The 18,677-nt window shown below is 32.2% G+C and overlaps 2 protein-coding genes and 1 non-coding gene across 4 annotated transcripts; all 3 read left to right on the plus strand.

Moving 5' to 3' along the window:
* The first annotated feature begins 581 nt into the window (after positions 1–581).
* Positions 582–6,107, plus strand: LOC125858260 (uncharacterized). The gene is made up of 12 exons (XM_049537977.1): positions 582–598; positions 738–824; positions 934–1,053; positions 1,534–2,115; positions 2,212–3,591; positions 3,680–4,004; positions 4,096–4,357; positions 4,437–4,653; positions 4,745–5,106; positions 5,231–5,377; positions 5,480–5,612; positions 5,749–6,107. Exons 3-11 carry the CDS (start codon positions 940–942, stop codon positions 5,586–5,588), a joined length of 3,498 nt encoding a protein of 1,165 aa, XP_049393934.1. The 5' UTR covers positions 582–598; positions 738–824; positions 934–939; the 3' UTR covers positions 5,589–5,612; positions 5,749–6,107.
* Positions 636–13,304, plus strand: LOC125858261 (uncharacterized). Of its 2 annotated transcripts, none has more exons than XM_049537978.1 (9): positions 636–824; positions 8,492–8,622; positions 8,708–8,821; positions 9,219–9,761; positions 9,925–11,313; positions 11,398–11,722; positions 11,817–12,295; positions 12,433–12,794; positions 12,974–13,304. In XM_049537978.1, exons 3-9 carry the CDS (start codon positions 8,717–8,719, stop codon positions 13,119–13,121), a joined length of 3,351 nt encoding a protein of 1,116 aa, XP_049393935.1. In that variant the 5' UTR covers positions 636–824; positions 8,492–8,622; positions 8,708–8,716; the 3' UTR covers positions 13,122–13,304. The 2 variants fall into 2 exon arrangements, with proteins under 2 accessions (XP_049393935.1, XP_049393936.1); XM_049537979.1 differs by lacking the exon at positions 636–824 and adding an exon at positions 8,267–8,364.
* A 268-nt stretch (positions 13,305–13,572) lies between these two features.
* On the plus strand, positions 13,573–13,654 carry TRNAS-AGA (transfer RNA serine (anticodon AGA)). Its single transcript has one exon. It is a non-coding gene; the product is annotated as a tRNA-Ser (tRNA).
* The last annotated feature ends 5,023 nt before the right edge of the window (positions 13,655–18,677 follow it).

An 18,677-nucleotide genomic window follows, 5' to 3' on the forward strand; every position in this document is an offset into this window, starting at 1 on the left:
ATTATTTTATACTAGTACTACCAAGTAAAGTTACCTATTGTTTTAACTATATTCTTACCAAGTTATCAAGTCTTAATATACGGTAACCTTAGTTAATTTGTTGTAACATGTTAAGTATTTCATCTCGATCACTTTTATTTGTTCAATATATTAAAAATTATAGAATGTATATAGGTCGTTTTTTTTTCCTTAAATCTTGAATGTTTATAACGAAATTTTTGACTTCGCAACTGATCATTATAGTTATTGCTCTATAAAGGGTGTGATAAATTAATACTGAACAAATAAAAATGAACGGATGACTAACTATTTGCCCTTTTATATATAGTTTAAGACTTCAATTCTAAGTCTTCCTTATAACTTCTCATCATCTTCCTCTTTCTTCCTTTTAGCCTTTGGAATCTTTGTCACTTTTGGTACAGTATATAAACGCTGATATTGACACCAACATGTAATATTATTAATATAAATATACAACTTTCCTTTAAGTTTTGGCAAACAAAAAATGAAAAAAACTATATATTATAAGTTTTCCTTGTAACTTCTCTGTTTTTTTTCATCTATTTTAGTTGTTGACTATTAGTCCACCTTGTTGAAGGTCTTTATAATCTTTATTCCACACTTTTTCTCCTTTTTATCATATGATTGTACGAAATAAATTATTCTCCTACATTAAAGTTACTTATCATTTTCCACATATATTTTTACTAAACTTTCATCATTTTTGTTGAATGCAGCAGTAGAGAATATTTTGTTGCTTCAATATAATATAAAGTTATAAGTAACTAAAAGATCATAATCCTAGAAGAAGAAGAAATACAAAGGTAAAGTTTTTATTTTTTATCTATTTGTTCTTGCATGTTGATGATCATGATGATGATGTACATGTTGTTGTTTTTAATTTTTTTTTTGTATAATTTTGATTAATATTAGGGGAAAATGGCAACTACTACTACAAAGAAGAAACCAGAGAAAACAATTCCTGGCTTAGTGGAATTGGTGTTTTCTTGGTCTTTAAAGGATGTGTTGAACAAAGATCTTTACAAAGACAAGGTTTGAATTCATCTTTCTTTTTGTTCATGTTGCTCGGACTCTTTGAAAATGTTGATGAGTGTTTGTTGGATCTTTAAAAAGTATAATGTATTTTTAGAGGATCAGACACATGTACGATAACATTTTTGGAGAATCTGAGCAATATATGATAGCTAGCTATAGTGTGTTAACTTATATATGAACACATCTTCTTTTGTGTTTACATAGTTTGAGTCAAAATCCATGTGTTTAGTTTGTTGAAACTTGAAAGCTATGTTGCTCCAACTCTTTAAAAATGTTATTAGGTGCATATTGGATCCTCTTAAAATAGTGCATTTTTGGATGATCTGACATGGGTACAACAACATTTTTGGAGAGTCCGAGCAACAATATAAGTTGTTAACATTTCATATCTCATGTAGTATCATGAATTGTACTATAATTGTAGTTTTGAACTTTTGTGTCAAATTTATTGTAATTGGTTCTGTTTTGATATGTTAGGTGAAAGAAATTCCAGAGACATTTGTGTCAATTGATCTTTATTTGAAGTCATACATTACTCCACTAGTTGAAGAAACACATGCTGATTTGCTATCAAATGTGTCCACAGTTTCGCGGGCACCTGCTCTCGAGGTTGTTGATGTTAAAGTATCAAAAGATTTTAAGCCTCCGAAAGGTTTATATTACAATATTTTGTTGAAAGGAAATCAGAAAATAGAGGTGGGAGAGAATAGTGAATCGAAGCATGAATCGAAATATGAACCAGAAGTTGGTGATCTGATTGCTCTAACAGATGTGAGACCACGAAGAATCGAGGATTTAAATAGGCCTAAGAGATCGTTCCTAATTGCTATAGTTCAAGGTATGAGTGATGATGGCTATAGAATACCTATCTTGTCTTCACAGCTTATTCCGTTTAAGAAACCGGATAGGGCAACAGGTGAACAAGGGGACAAGCTTTTTGTTGTCTATCTTTCTAATTTGACAACAAACATTCGAATATGGAATGCATTGAATCCAGACCGGGAAAATTCAAACTTTAATATCATTAAGACCGTGATGAGAAGTGATGATTCGAATGTTGTAAGTACTTTTTTCAACTTTACTGTTATAGTGATCAACTGATCATACGTGAAATTAAATCATTAGTCTAACATCTAATGTACATTTTGTTTGTAGGGTGAAGTAGACTGCTCCCTTTGTTCCGTTAGAGAAACAGAAACTAATATTGCTATATCAAGTTCAAGAGCCATTGCTCAGTCTTTCGGGTTAGATAGTGCTCAACAAGAAGCTGTTGTAAGTTGTGTTGCTACAAGAGAATGTGCTCATCAGAACACGGTTAAGCTAATTTGGGGTCCTCCAGGAACTGGAAAGACAAAAACAGTTGCTTCTTTACTTTTTGTCCTGTTAAAGATGAGATGCAGAACTTTGACTTGTGCGCCCACGAATGTTGCTGTGTTGGGAGTGACTAAGAGGCTGATGCAGAATGTACAGAGTTGTTTGCATTATGACACTTATGGTTTAGGAGATATTGTCTTATTTGGTAATGGGGAACGAATGAAGATCGATGATCATGAAGATCTGTTTGATGTCTTTCTTAGTAACCGTGTTGCTGCTCTTGTTAGCTGCTTGTCTCCGATTAGTGGGTGGAGAATTGGTATACAGACCATGACATGTTTGCTAGAGAATCCTGAAGAAGAATATCGTAAGTACTTAGAAAAACTAAAGGACAAGGACCATGACAGTGATGATAATGTGGAGATAGATGATGAGGTAGAGGAAGAAAAAGGAAGTGTTACTAGTCAAGAATCTAGTTTGAGCAATGATCAAGGACTCGACAAAAATAAGAAGAGTAAGTTATGGAAGAAATTTGTTGTTGATACCTTAAAAGAGAACAAGAAGAAAGATAAACAAAATTCTCAAAGGGATAACAACTCAAAAGGTGGTGAAAAAGCAAACAAGGTTAAGAACAAAGGGGAGGCGAGCAGCAAAGAAGTCATCGTGTTGACACTGGATGAGTTTGTCAACAAAAGATTCAAATGTATCCAGAATCAGTTAACATTTTGCATAACGAGCTTGTATACGCATCTACCTACTTCTATCATTTCACTAGAAGTAGCTAAGGAGATGATCAGACTACTTGAGATGTTTCAAACTCTTGGAAAATTGTTTGCTACTGTGGAACAATCTGAAGGATTAAAAGAAATTCTTCCGGGATTTGCTACAAAGAATAAGACAAGACGTTTAAATATTCGTACAACTAAAACAGAATGCCTAAAAGTGTTGAAATTTCTTAATGAAAGCATCTCTCTTCCCAATTTCATTGAGGACTACCAAATTCGAAGTTTTTGTCTGAAAGGTGCATGTTTGATTTTCTGCACGGCTTCTAGCTCGATAAAGTTGCACACGGAAGGAATGACACCACTGGAGATGGTTGTTATTGATGAAGCTGCTCAGCTGAAAGAATGTGAATCCACTATTCCGTTACAACTCCCTGGTCTCCGCCATGCTATACTCATCGGTGATGAAAAACAACTGCCTGCTATGGTTCAGAGCAAGGTTATATAGTTAATCTCTTTATAACTTGTTTTTTTTAATTTGCTGTGCTGCTCTTTTGTCATTGACAGCTAGTATCCGTTATATACAGATTTGCGAGAAGGCAGAGTTCGGGAGGAGCTTATTTGAGAGGCTGGTAATTTTAGGACACAAGAAGCACCTTCTTAATGTTCAATATAGGATGCATCCAAAAATAAGTTTGTTCCCTAATAGAGAGTTCTATGAGAAGAAAATTATGGATGGTCCTAATGTGAAATCAGCTGCATATGAGAAGAGATTTCTTACTGGAGATATTTTTGGCTCGTATTCATTTATTAACGTAAGTAGTGGAAATGAAGATCAAGATGAAAGACACAGCACGAGAAATAAGGCAGAAGCTTTCGTTGTAGCTGAGATTATTGCCAACCTTCAGAAAGGTACGTAACACACTTATCTTTCAAGGATTTAATTTATATGTTTTTTGTTCTTTCTAGTTGGCATACTTGATAGATATTATCTTACCTACAGAATCCATCTCTTCGAAACAAAAAGTTCGTGTTGGTTGTATATCTCCTTACAAGGCTCAAGTTTTTGCTATTCAACAAATTCTTGGCAACAAATATAGCACAGATGTTAAGAGTGACTTCTCTGTGAATGTACGCTCCGTTGATGGTTTTCAAGGTGGTGAAGAGGATGTGATAATTATATCCACTGTTCGTTGTAATGGCAATGGATCGGTTGGTTTCCTCTCGAATCTTCAAAGGGCAAATGTAGCATTGACTCGAGCAAGGTACTAATTTTGTGAACAGCATTTTACATTTCAAAATGGTTTTCGGTATTCTTAATTATTTACTTTGATTCTTATGTAGGTACTGCCTTTGGATATTGGGAAATGGCACAACTTTGGTTAACAGTGGTTCCATATGGAAGAAGTTGGTCGTTGATGCCAAGGTTCGCGGTTGTTACTTTGATGTTACTGAAGACAAGCGATTGAGTCAAGCAATTTTGAACGCGACCATTGAACTTGGCAAGCTAGAAACATTACTCAAAACAGATTCACCTTTATTTCAATCAGCCAAATGGAAGGTATGTTGCTTTATTTGGCCTATAATATGAATATTTGAGTTCTGTTTGCAAATGGAGAAATAACGAGTTCTTTGCTGTTTTAACTTAACAGGTTGTATTTAGTGAGGATTTCTCAAAATCCATTGCCAGAATTAAGGATGTTGAGATAAGTAAGGAAGTGATTTCCCTTTTGGTGAAGCTTTCGAGTGGTTGGCGTAAGTCAGAAAAGAACCACATGTTCAGCAACAAAGGCGGAAATTCTTCTGTACGGTTGGAGGAGTATGTTGTCAAGCACCTAAAATTGATTTGGACCATAGATATTCAGCAGCAGAACTCTACATACCTTCAAGTACTAAAGATATGGGACATTTTACCAGGAAATCATATACCAAAATTAGCAAAGAATCTCGACAAACATTTTGGTCAATATACCGTTGATATGATGAATCGATGCAAATACAAACGTGTGGAACGGTACAAACTGTCTTATATTGTTTCTCTGGTCTACATTTCTGCTGATTCTTACAAGTACATTTTAGGATAATCGAATTAGTACTCCACGTACATGTCTTAGTCTCAAGTCTTCATTTTTCTGCAGAAACTTTGTATTTCCAATGACTTGGGTAATTGATGGAAATGTTGGCTCAACAACAACCTCACCTCACAGTAACCAAGACGACAACTTGGCACGCCAATTGGCAGCTATGAATTTGAGGGATAAACCAGGATCGTCGAGAAGTTCCAAGTGAGTAGTACTACACGAAAAATGTGAAAACAGAACTCTGATATATGTTTTTTTTTGTGTTAGATTAGTCTAGTTACTAACTTTACTCAATTGTTATACCAGTAATTTTCAAAAGTCCAAGAAGAAGAAAGGAGAACTGTTCCGCAAATCAAAACAGAACCAACTTGCTGAAGATTTCATGGAAAAATATACGCGCAACAAGTCCAAATAGAAGTCTAAACATCGCGTAATACAGGTAAAACATGAAACAGAAAAGATTGACACTAAATACACTGTCATATCTACTACGTACTTCCTATGTTTCAATTTAACTGTCTTAGTTTGACTATCTACGAACTTTCTTAACATTAAATTCTGTTTTTTCTTGGCAGTTTGTTGCTTGAAAAGCTTGGTGTTTTGGTGCTATTCACTGCCTTCATCATGTTAATACTGCAACTGATCTGGTGATGATCCTATAGTTTATGAATCTGCGCGTTTGCTGAGATGGTGTCCAAGAGTACTGTAATTAATAGTTATGATATTGTTGAAGTGAAATGGCTTGTAAAATGGACATCCTGCTCTTTAAAATGTAGCAAAGACCCTATATATATTTATATACAACTTGAAGGTCTTAGTATTTGATTGTGCCTACATTGTGAAAATTCCATTCTGTCCTATATTCATACACCATATATAACATGGTTCCTAGAATTGTAACGCGCGTATTTCATCAATGAATTTAAGTTATTTACTTGGACAATATAACGATTTTGTTTGCCTCAACATAGTATGACAATGGCAAACTATATGATCATTCATCAACCAAAGTAGATTCAGGGGTGGAGCTGCAGCTTCGACAGAACAAAGTTGTTTTGGCTCAACCACATTAAGTGCAACATGATAGAATCAATATGCAAAAGTGACAAGAAAGTGCTAGACAAGTAAAAATGGACGGATGAAATATTTGAAAAATAACATAACGAATCTATGTTTGAATTTACCATCAAAATAAAAAGATTTGACTCTTACAATCCGAACAGTGTTACATAATTAATTGAGACATATGGAATAGTAACTTTTAATTAATGTTGTCAATATAGGTATCCCATCCATGCATGGAAATTGGGTAAACTCTATAATTCCCAAGGAAGAAAATGAGGAGACTTTTGAACAAAAAAAAAAAAAACTCTTAATGAATTCACTTGTTGTAGAAACTCCTAATCTCATAAGAAGAAGTAAAAGGTAATTAAACTCCATTCTTTAATTTTGTTTTTGCATGTGTAAGATTAAGATGTTTAATTAGTTTATTTATTTTAATGACAATTAGGTGAAGATCATGTCAACAACAACAACAAAGTTCCTGGCTTAGTGATTTGATGTTTTCTTGGTCTTTTAAGGGATGTACTCAACAAAAATCTTTACAGAGACAAGGTTTGAATTTTTACTTTTCTAGTATGTCAAGCAATTATTGTTTACAAAATGCGCGTGCTCATCTAAGGATTTTAAAATATGAATAAATAAACACAAGAAAACGTCAAGAAATTATAACATCTATAGTAATTTAACATAATATATAGTGTAAATAAGAATTAATCTATATATAGTTAATATAAATATTATTAATACACTCTATTTAACTTTATTTTTATACACCATGCCAAACAACCAATTTACTCATAGAAAAAGAGGTCGGCAGGAAAACAAAGTTGCACATAGTACAATAGTAGCTTTTAATTTGTCATTATAACAAAGTTTTATGGCAAATGAGAAAACAAAAGTTATAGAAATATTTGAATTTTCTTTAATTCCCAACGAAGGAAACGAAACGACCCCCAAAAAATCACTTTCAAAAGTAGTTATTTTCTACATTTCCCTAAATAAGATTTCACTTTTTTCCACACCAATTTAATTTCTTTATTTATTTTTTTGTTATGTTGCACTAAAAATATATTATTAATATATAAATTTTTTACGTTATCAAATCAATCTAAGTACAATTTATTATAACACGTACGTAACACTTTATTTTATACCAGCAGTACCAAGTAAAGTAACCCATACTTTAACTATATTCTTATTAAGTTAACAAGTCTTAATATACGGTAACCTTAGTTAATTTGTTGTAACATGTTAAGTGTTTAATTTGTATCACTTTTATTTGTTCAATATATTAAAAATAAATATCTATCATTATTTATCACTTAATTTCTAATTTATTCTTATTAGTAACTATAATCATTCCTCAATAGAATTTTCAAATTAAAACATTGTATTTATTATATTCAAAATGGTGACTAGTTGAATACCATTCGTTGTAAAATTATGCATATCGAAAATTATAGGATCTATATATGTCATCTTTTATTTTCTTTATGTGTATATATTAAATCTTGAATACCCTTGATGAAATTTCTGACTTCACTACTGATTATATTCATTTCTCTTTAAAAGGTGTGATAAATTAATACTGGACAAATAAAAATGAGCGGAGGATGTTGCCCTTTTATATATAGTTTAAGACTTCAATTCTAAGTCTTCCTTATAACTTCTCATCATCTTCCTCTTTCTTCCTTTTAGCCTTTGGAATCTTTGTCACTTTTGGTACAGAATATAAACACTGATATTGACACCAACATGTAATATTATTAATATAAATATACAACTTTAATCTCCTCTAAGTTTTGGCAAACAAAAAAATTAAAAAGAATAACTATATATTATAAGTTTTCCTTGTAACTTCTCTGTTTTTTTTCATCTATTTTAGTTGTTGACTATTAGTCCACCTTGTTGAAGGTCTTTATAATCTTTATTCCACACTTTTTATCCTTTTTTATCATATGATTGTACGAAATAAATTATTTTTTTACATTAAAGTTGCTTGTCATTTTCCACTAAACTTTCATCATTTTTGTTGAATGCAGCAGTAGAGAATATTTTGTTGCTTCAACATAATATAAAGTTATTAGTAACTAAAAGATCATAATCCTAGAAGAAGAAGAAATACAAAGGTAAAGTTTTTATTTATTTATTTTTCCTTATATTTGTTCTTGCATGTTGATGATCATGATGATGATGTACATGTTGTTAATTTTATTTTATTTTTAATTTTTTAAAAATATTTTTGATTAATATTAGGGGAAAATGACAACTACTACAAAGAAGAAAACAGAGAAAACAATTCCTGGCTTAGTGGATTTGGTGTTTTCTTGGTCTTTAAAGGATGTGTTGAACAAAGATTTTTACAAAGACATAAGAAGAAGTAAAAGGTAATTAAAGTCCCTTCTTTAATTTTGTTCTTTCATGTGTAAGATTAAGATGTTTAATTACTTTATTTGTTTTAATGACAATTAGGTGAAGATCATGTCAACAACAACAACAAAGAAGAAACCAATTCATGGCTTAGTGGATTTGGTGTTTTCTTGGTCTTTAAAGGATGCACTCGACAAAAATCTTTACAGAGACAAGGTTTGAATTTCTACTTTTCTAGTAAGACAACCAATTATCGTTGATAACATGCGCGTGCTCATCTAATGAGTTCAAAATATGAAGAAGTAAACACAAGAAAATGTCGAGGGATTATAACATCTACTATATATAAAGTAATTTAGCATAATATATATAGTGTAATTTTCTGTCGAAGGAAATTCAGATGAACCCCTTGCACACGCGAGGCTCCTCCCATGGTCATCAAGAGAAGTTAACTTTTTGTTGTGACTTTTAGTGGTTACCAGATCAAATCCAATAGTTTTGGTCCAAATCTTGTATTTAATAATCTCGAATCCATAAACTTCAAATCGTGAGTCTCCCTTATTCCTTTTTATGTGATTTGTCAAGTTATTAATTAATACTATGTGTGTTACAGGTGAAAGAAATACCAGAGACATTCGTATCGATTGATCATTACTTGAAGTCATACATTACTCCACTAGTTGAAGAAACACATGCTGATTTGCTCTCATGTATCTCCACAGTGTCTCGAGCCCCTTTCGTTGAGGTTCTTGATGTTGTAAAATCAGTAAACTTTGAGGCTCCCAAACATTTATATTACCAAATTTTAATTAAGAGAGCTACAGAGGGAGAGAAGATTGAAACACAATATAAACCAGAGAATGGAGATTTGATTGCATTATCAGATGTGAGACCACGAAGAATCGATGATCTGAACAGACCTGAGAGATCTTATCTCATTGCCATTGTTCAAAACATGAACGATGAAGACGATGAGGACTGGATACCTATACTGTCTTCAAATCTTATTCCGTTTCAGCAACAAGGGGACAAGCTTTTTGTGGTCTATCTTTCTAATTTGACAACAAATATTCGAATATGGAATGCTTTGCATTCAGATCCTGATAATGCAAATCGGAAGATCATTAAGACTGTGTTGCAAAGTGATGTAAATAATGTAAGTTATCGGGTATGTGTTTATGTCACAAGTCATTTCCGGGGAAATATTTTCCATGAAAAATGACTTCTGTCGTACTAAACACACTCATCACTGTTTTTCCTTCTTATTTTTGTTAATCTAGCATCCATTCTGAGGTCTATTAAATTTCAATCAATGGCAGGGTGAAGTAGACTGCACACGTTGCTCCGGTGGAGAAACTAAAACTGATGTTATATCAAATTCAAGTGACATCATTCAGTCGTTTGGTCTAGATGATGCTCAACAAGAGGCTATTCTAAGTTGTATCGCAACAAGGGAATGTGATCATCGGAATATGGTTAAGCTAATTTGGGGCCCTCCAGGAACCGGGAAGACTAAAACAGTTGCCTCCTTACTATATGTCCTGTTAAAGATGAAATGCAGAACTTTGACATGTGCTCCTACGAACATTGCTGTTTTGGGAGTTGCAAAGAGGTTAATGCAGCATGTACAAGACGGTCTTGAATATGACACGTATGGTTTAGGAGACATTGTTTTATTTGGAAACGGGGAAAGAATGAAGATCGGTGATCATGAAGATCTGTTTGATGTATTTCTTGAGAACCGTGTTGATGTTCTTGCTAGTTGCCTGTCAGCAAAAGATGGGTGGAAAAGTAGTGTACAATCCATGATATGCTTGCTTGAGGATCCTGAAGAGAAATATCGTAAGTACTTAGTAAAAGATGAAAGTAAGGAACATGACACGAATGATAATAAGGATACAAATGATGACGAAGAGGAAGTAAAAGGTAGTGTTAGTAATGACGAATCTAGCTTGAGCAACAAAGATGGGAAGATCAATTCTCATGGACTAGTAGATAAGCATAGGAAGAATAAGTTGTGGAAGAGATATGTTCTTGAACCCTTAAAAGAGAACAAGAAGAAGGATTCAAAAGATAAAAAAAGTTCTCAACGGAGGAACAACTCGAGAGCAGAAGGGGAGTCAAGTAACAAAGAAGCCAAAGTTTTGACATTTGAGAAGTTTGTTATCAAAGAATTCAAACGGTTCATTAACCATTTATTATTTTGTCTGCCATGTTTGTATACACATGTACCTACTTCTTTCATGCCACTAGAAACAGCTAACGTAATGTTCAGACTTCTTAAGAATCTTCAAACTCTTGAAACATTGTTTGCTACTACAGAAACATTTGAAAGATTTAAGGAAGTGCTGCTTGGTATTGATACAACAAATAAGGCGAGGCGTTTTGCTAACTTGCATGAAAGTAAAACAGAATGCCTTGGAATGTTGAAATTCCTTAACGAGCATCTCTCTCTTCCCACTTTTAGTAAGTATTTTAAGCCCCCTATTCAGAGTTTTTGTCTGAAAGGTGCATGCTTGATTTTCTGCACGGCGTCTAGCTCATCAAAATTGAACATGCAAGGAATGCCACCACTGGAGATGGTGGTAATTGATGAAGCTGCTCAACTGAAAGAATGTGAATCCACTATTCCATTACAACTCCCTGGTCTCCGTCATGCTATACTCATCGGAGATGAAAAACAATTGCCTGCTATGGTTCAGAGCAAGGTTTTCAAATAGTCTTAGTATTGAATGTTCATAAATTACATTTCTGCTCTTTCATTATTTACAATTAGTGTCTGTTGTTGACAGATTTGCGAGAAGGCTGAATTCGGGAGGAGCTTATTCGAGAGGCTGGTAGTATTAGGACACAAGAAGCACCTTCTTAATGTTCAATACAGGATGCATCCGAAAATAAGTTTGTTCCCAAACAACGAGTTCTATCAGAAGAAAATTATGGATGGTCCTAATGTGAAATGTGAAAGATATGAGAAGAGATTTCTTACCGGAGATATTTTTGGCTCGTATTCATTTATTAACATAAGTAGTGGAAATGAAGAGCAAGATGAAAGACACAGCACGAGAAATAAGGCAGAAGCTTTCGTTGTAGCTGAGATAGTTGCCAACCTTCATAAAGGTACATAACACATGACTTATCTGTCAAGGATTAAATTTATATGTTTTTTGTTCTTTGTAGTTGGCATACTTGATAGATATTATCTTACCTACAGAATTCATCTCATCGAAACAAAAAGTTCGTGTTGGTTGTATATCTCCTTACAAGGCTCAAGTTTTTGCTATTCAACAAATTCTTGGAAAGAAATATAGTACAGATGTTAAGAGTGACTTCTCTGTGAATGTACGTTCTGTTGATGGTTTTCAAGGCGGTGAAGAGGATGCGATAATTATCTCTACAGTTCGTTGTAATGGAAATGGATCGGTTGGTTTTCTTTCTAATCTCCAGAGAGCAAACGTAGCATTGACACGAGCAAGGTACTGTCTTTGGATATTGGGAAATGGAACAACTTTGGTTAATAGTGGTTCCATATGGAAGAATTTGGTCATTGACGCCAAGGCTCGTGGTTGTTACTTTGATGTTACTGATGATAAACGATTGAATCAAGGAACTTTAAACGCGACTATTGAACTTCAGCATATAGAAACATTACTCACAACAGATTCCCCTTTATTCCAAACAGCCAAGTGGAAGGTATATATGATGAATATTTAACTTCTCTTTCACTCTTCCACGTGGCTTGTTTAAGACCAGAACAGAACATTAAATGACATTTTGTACATTCTACATAACGGAGAAATAACATGTTCTTTGCTGTTTTAACTCAACAGGTTATATTTAGTGAGGATTTCACTAAATCCATTGCTAGAATCAAGGATGCTGAGATAAGTAAAGAAGTGATGACTCTATTGGAGAAGCTTTCGAGTGGTTGGCGTAACTCAGAAAAGAACAACATGTTCAACAACAAGAGCGGAAATTCTTCTGTACTGTTGGAGGTCTACAATGTAAAGCACCTAAAGTTGATCTGGACAATCGATATTCAGAAACAGAACTCGAGATATCTTCAAGTGCTAAAGATATGGGACATTTTACCAGGATATTATATACCAAAGTTGGCAAAGGATCTTGACATCCATTTTGGTCAATATACAGTTGATATGATGAATCGTTGCAAATACAAACGTGTGGAACGGTACATACATGTCTATCTCTTTTTTCCTCGATTTAGCTTTTATACACTGACAGAGTAAAAGAATTCCGGTTACCTAATAATTGTGTTAGTATATATATACTCCATGAACATGTCTAGTCGTCTCAACGTGCCAAGTTGTTGTCTTTACGACTAACTTCACCAATGTTCATTTTCTGCAGAAACATTGTAATTCCAATGACTTGGCTAATTGATGGAAATGTTATCTCAACAAGAAGAAGCTCAGCTAACAGAGACCAAGACGACAACTTGGCATGTCAATTGGAAGCAATGAATTTGAGGGATAAACCAGGATCTTCAAGACAGTAAACAGTGACACTAAATATAATGTCATATCTATTACTTCCTAACGTTTCAATTTGACTGTCTTAGTTTGACTAGATACGACATTTCTTAACGTTATATTTTGTGTCTTCATCATGACTAGATACGACATATCTTAACATTATATTTTGTGTCTTCACCATGCTATAATAGCAGATTTGTTACAATTTGTTACAATTACATAAAGTTATTTGCAATTACCTTTTGAGTAATTTTTTATTGTGTAAATACTTTTATACTATTTGTGTATATAACTTAACCTCATCTATTTGCTCAAATTCTGTATTTGCGTCTAAACATTCATTTAATATGTATAAACAATTTATCAAAAACCAAATAAGGTGTGTTTTTATAAAATCCCGAACCATAGACTCAAAATCCTAGCTCCACCGTGAAATAGTTATAGATTAAAAGTATGAATTTTGTAGACATCAAAGTGGACGTGCCGGAGTGGTTATCGGGCATGACTAGAAATCATGTGGGCTCTGCCCGCGCAGGTTCGAATCCTGCCGTCCACGCTTTTGTTTTTATTCCCTTTTCCGAACAAATGATTTGTTTTTAGACGATTTAACTCATCCATTTACTAACTCGGCTCATTTAAACTTGTTTATATTCAGCCTAATCTATTCATTTGACACCCTTATGCTTTTAAAATCCTTATAGTATCCTAACATCAGTTATATGTATCTAAAGTTTAAACTTTTTACATAATATCTCAACTTCAATCATATATATATATATATATATATATATTAAGTTACTTGACAATCTTAGTCAAATACGTTGAAGTGAAGTGTCTATTTTACAATCTCCATTTAAGCCTTATATATTTGTGTATTTATAAATCATCACATTAAATATTAAATGAGAAGTCTGAAGTTAAATTGTTAAAACGAAAAATAGTAGAATTACATATTATTCATCGCCAGAGTAAATAACTCAAGCCTTATTACACACGTGTTCAATTATACAAATACTTAAAGATATTTTTTTTTATCATAATACATTTTGATAATTAAGGATGGCTTAATTATATTAATCCTTGGTTCCAGTACAAATTAATGATCCATCAGTTTTAAACAATTGACAACCTTCATCTGCTGTGCAACAATTGACACAAACTTGACTAATTTGTTCATCTCCAGAAGAAGGACAAGTCATGTAGGCCACTTCATCATCACAATATTGGAGACATGACTTGGCATTTGTATATTCCACTTGAATTCCCAACAAAAATATACCTATTAAAAAAAAGATATAAGATACATATTTAGTTTGAAAGCTTGATATGTGCAACAAATCAAAATTAGGGACGTCAAGATTAGTTCATGAAAATATATATGACTGGCGTGATCCACAAGCTTATCCCATTTTGACTAAACATGTAGATTAAATTGACTCGTGAGAAATTCTATTAAAGTATCTTTAAAAAACTTGTTTACTAGTTGGACGGATTAAAAATTATCCATTTGTTTAGCTCATTATGATTTAGTCTATCTCAGCTCAAGTAAGGATCTATTTAATAACTCAATCCATTTGACTTTTCAAAGGTCAACACAACCTATATATTGATCTGCTCATTTATTAACTCAACTCATTTTGATCCAACAAATTTGCTCATAAAAAAGTTTTGCTTATTTGACCAAACATAACTCAAATTATACTATGAAAAATTTCATCAAAATATTCTTAAAATTTTTTTAAAATAAAAAATTGATGTGTTATAAACCACCATATTAATAATAAAAAAACTATTAGGTGCTAAATAAATTATTAAAATATATAAATAGAAATTGAAACTTGATCAGAGTTTGGATTGGTCATTGACCCGTTATTTAACCCATATGAGCTTACGTAACTTTTTACTCAGTCATTAACCCGTCCACTTATTAACTCGTTCCCCTTTTATAACTCTTCAAATTCAATTTAACCTGACCATTTGATACCTAGATGTATAATATTACATCTTTGGCTTAAAGCTGGTTATGAAGCAAAATATATACTTTCTCCATTCCATATTAATTTAATTTTTGAGGCATTTTCCATTTTTTAAATTAACTTAATTGTTCACTAGGTTCAATTTATGTTTTAATCTACTTTCTTTAAAGGGTGTGAAACACCTCAAAAATTAAATTAATATGGAATGGAGAGAGTATTAAAGAAGCCTTACCAGACAATAGAAGGAGAGAAAGGATACCAACTTTGTAAAAGGCCATTGTATTCTTTTTTTTTTTTGAATTTGCTGCTTAATTTGAGGATATTATCCTCTCTTAATATAAGCTATTTATAGAGCAAAATAAAGTTACTAAAATACAACTAGGAATTAATAAATACACCAAATTTGGATTAACTTACACAGTTGTCAAAGTGGACCAATTGTGAATTAATCAAAGCTAACTCAATGCAGCCTTCACATTGGATTGCATGACCTGACTGTTTGAATTTTTGGTATTAAATCAATCTTTCGGTAACTTTGAAAAATTGATTATAAAGAAAACTTAATTGTTAGAGTAAAATGTTACTTTGTCTCAATTTATATATTACAATTCAAATTTCAAGAATAAATCAAGTTTTTCTTTGATCAATTTTTTTTTCATGTCTTTTAGATATTTTAACTTGTTAACTATGTAATTTATAGTACTTTTTTATTTTTTAAAAAGTAACTTCAAATTTTTATGTCCAAATTCACGAACAAAATTAGAGAGAATGATCATTATTAAAAAAGTTTGAATGTACTTTTATTTAACAAAAAGACTTATGTTTATCCCATACATAAGTGTTTGAATTTTTGGAATGATACCTTACTTTTACGTAAATTTTTACTCAAGCCATTAGGTAAATTTTTACTCAAGCCATTAGGTTAATGCTTAATACACAAAAAGTGAACAAAACTTTGACAAATCATAGTTTGCATAAGTTCATCTTCAACTAATTAAAATAATAAAAGAGATGACAAGAGAACAAAAACTTATCATGTACACATTGAACAACTTAATTTAGATCTGTATTTGTTAATAATAAATTATTAATCCCTCCATTTTTATTTGTGTCATCATTTTAGATTTCACATGTCTTAAAAAATTAAATAAATTTATCATTGTATCCTTAAGTGATCTCTTGAAGGTCAAGTTTTCTATAGATGAGTTACTAAATAAATTGAGTTACTATTATGTTTTAATATAATTGTATTTGATGTCAAATCTAAAACTATTATAATTTTGATATTACCACATAATTCACATCTCAATTAAAAGTGAAGGACAAACTAGCCGTTTTGAAATGTCACAAGTATTGAAGGACAACATTCTATGTAGAAAATCTCTCCTTTTTTTTTAAAAAAAATAATAATAATAATAATTTGAACCGATTCATATCAGTTCGGTTTTGAAGTTTATTGATTTGGCTTATTGGTTATCGATTTGTAGACATGCTAAACCGTTATAGAATCATTAAGATATTGATTTATCAGTTATTGATTGTTATCGGTTATTGAAATCATTTAGAAATAAGGTGACAAATTAAATGAATCATGCACATGAACCAAATCAAACGTAAGTTTTTAAGAGACGACATAAAATAAAATGAATGACTTCATGTAATGATCGATCGATAAGAACGTCTCAGGAATCTCCATAACCTTATACATTTTGGGAAAAAAAAAGATTAATAACTTGACAAATCACAAACGAACTAGAGAAGACGAGTGAGAAATAGAGAAAGATAGAACTGTATGCATTCGATTTCATCAATACAAACTTGATGCCTTCCATTGTACAAGACTTTATGCATACTTGACTCTTAGTCAGTGTAGTTATATAAGTGATCTGATTGTATAAATATTTTTCAACGATCATTAAACGTTAACTTAAAACAATACTTCCAAGAAGAAGAAATATTCAAACCTTGTCTTTGTAAAGATCTTTGTTCAACACATCCCCTAAAGACCAAGAAAACACAAAATCTATCAACCCTGGGTTTTTTTTTTCTCTGCATTCTTTCTTGTAGTAGTTGTCAATGCCATTTTCCCTAGTAGTCATCAAAACAAACAAAACATCAAAAAATAAAAATTAGGATCTTTATACAAATAGTCGGACAAATTTACTATTTACTTTTTTTATCTGGTATACATAGATTATACACTATCATACACATACTATAAAGGTAATAAATGAACTATACATATATTATACATCTTCCCTTGTAGTCATTAAAACAAACAAAAGAACAATTTTCTTATGGATCTTCACACAAATAGCCAGTTAGATTTACTGTTTACATACACATATTATACATGAATTATACATGTATGACCATTTTCCCTAGTAGTCATCAAAACAAACAAAAGATCAATTTTCTTAGGAATTTTCACACAAATAGTCGGACTGATTTAGTGCCTACTTTTTTTCTAGTTGATATAATTATACACTATCATACACATATTATACTGGATTATACAAGTATGACCAGTTTCCCTAGTAGTCATCAAAACTAACAAATGATCAATTTTCTTAGAAATCTTCACACAAATAGTCGGACTGATTTGATGTCTAATTTTTTTATAGTCGATATACATAATTATACACTATCATACACATATTATACTGGATTATACAAGTATGATCATTTTCCCTAATAGTCATCAAAACAAACAAAAGATCAATTTTTTCTTAGGAATCTTCGCACAAATAGCCGGACTGATTTACTATCTACTTTTTTTCTAGTCGATATACATAGATTATACACTATCATACACAGATCATACTGGATTATACATCTTCTAGTAGTCATCAAAACAAAACATTATTTATTTACACATGCAAGAACAAATAGAAGGGAAAAATTACTGTAAATAATTAATTACCTTTTTCTTCTTCTGGGATTATGAGTTTTTTTTTCTTTGTGTTGGATTGAGGAGTTAAAGAGTAGTATATGACTACTAGCTAAGTAAATTAATTCATGGGTTGAAATAGAAAGGGAAAATTACGCGGTTAAGCAAAGTTATACTACTTAATTACTCATCATAGCTATAGTTTGCTATAATTACCACTCGCGACTAACATTATACATTAATTACATGGGTTGACCACATTTGTATATGTATAATTCGCTAGAATATACAAATACATATGTATAATATATAATTATCTAACCGATATACATATACAATTCACCTCTCTCCCACTCTCTGCCCTCTCTCGCTCGCCTCTCTCCTCTCTCTCCCGATCTCGCTCGCCTCTCTCATCTCTCCCCCAATCTCGCTGCCATATATACAAATGCATATGTATAATATATAATTATTTAACCAACATACATAATACAATTCACCTCTCTTCCACTCTTTGCCCTCTCTCGCTCACCTCTCTCCTCCCTCTCCCAATCTCGCTCGCCTCTCTCCTCCCTCTCCCAATCTCGCTCGCCATATATACAAATGCATTTGTATAATATACAATTATCTAACCGATATACATATACAATTCACATCTCTCCAACTCTTTACCCTCTCTCGCTCGCCTCTCTCCTCTCTCTCTCCCAGTCTCACTC

The sequence above is a fragment of the Solanum stenotomum genome, chromosome 3 (genome assembly GCF_019186545.1).
Source record: "Solanum stenotomum isolate F172 chromosome 3, ASM1918654v1, whole genome shotgun sequence".
NCBI classification, from domain to species: Eukaryota; Viridiplantae; Streptophyta; class Magnoliopsida; order Solanales; family Solanaceae; genus Solanum; species Solanum stenotomum.

Bases quoted from the DNA above. Each gene is read 5' to 3' on its own strand.
- LOC125858260 (XM_049537977.1), top strand. From the start codon at position 940: ATGGCAACTACTACTACAAAGAAGAAACCAGAGAAAACAATTCCTGGC. The intron at 1,054-1,533 runs GTTTGAATTCAT...TTGATATGTTAG, and splicing joins AAGATCTTTACAAAGACAAG to GTGAAAGAAATTCCAGAGAC. The intron at 5,107-5,230 runs GTACAAACTGTC...ATTTTTCTGCAG, and splicing joins AAATACAAACGTGTGGAACG to AAACTTTGTATTTCCAATGA.
- LOC125858261 (XM_049537978.1), top strand. From the start codon at position 8,717: ATGTCAACAACAACAACAAAGAAGAAACCAATTCATGGCTTAGTGGAT. The intron at 8,822-9,218 runs GTTTGAATTTCT...TGTGTGTTACAG, and splicing joins AAAATCTTTACAGAGACAAG to GTGAAAGAAATACCAGAGAC. The intron at 12,296-12,432 runs GTATATATGATG...TTAACTCAACAG, and splicing joins TCCAAACAGCCAAGTGGAAG to GTTATATTTAGTGAGGATTT.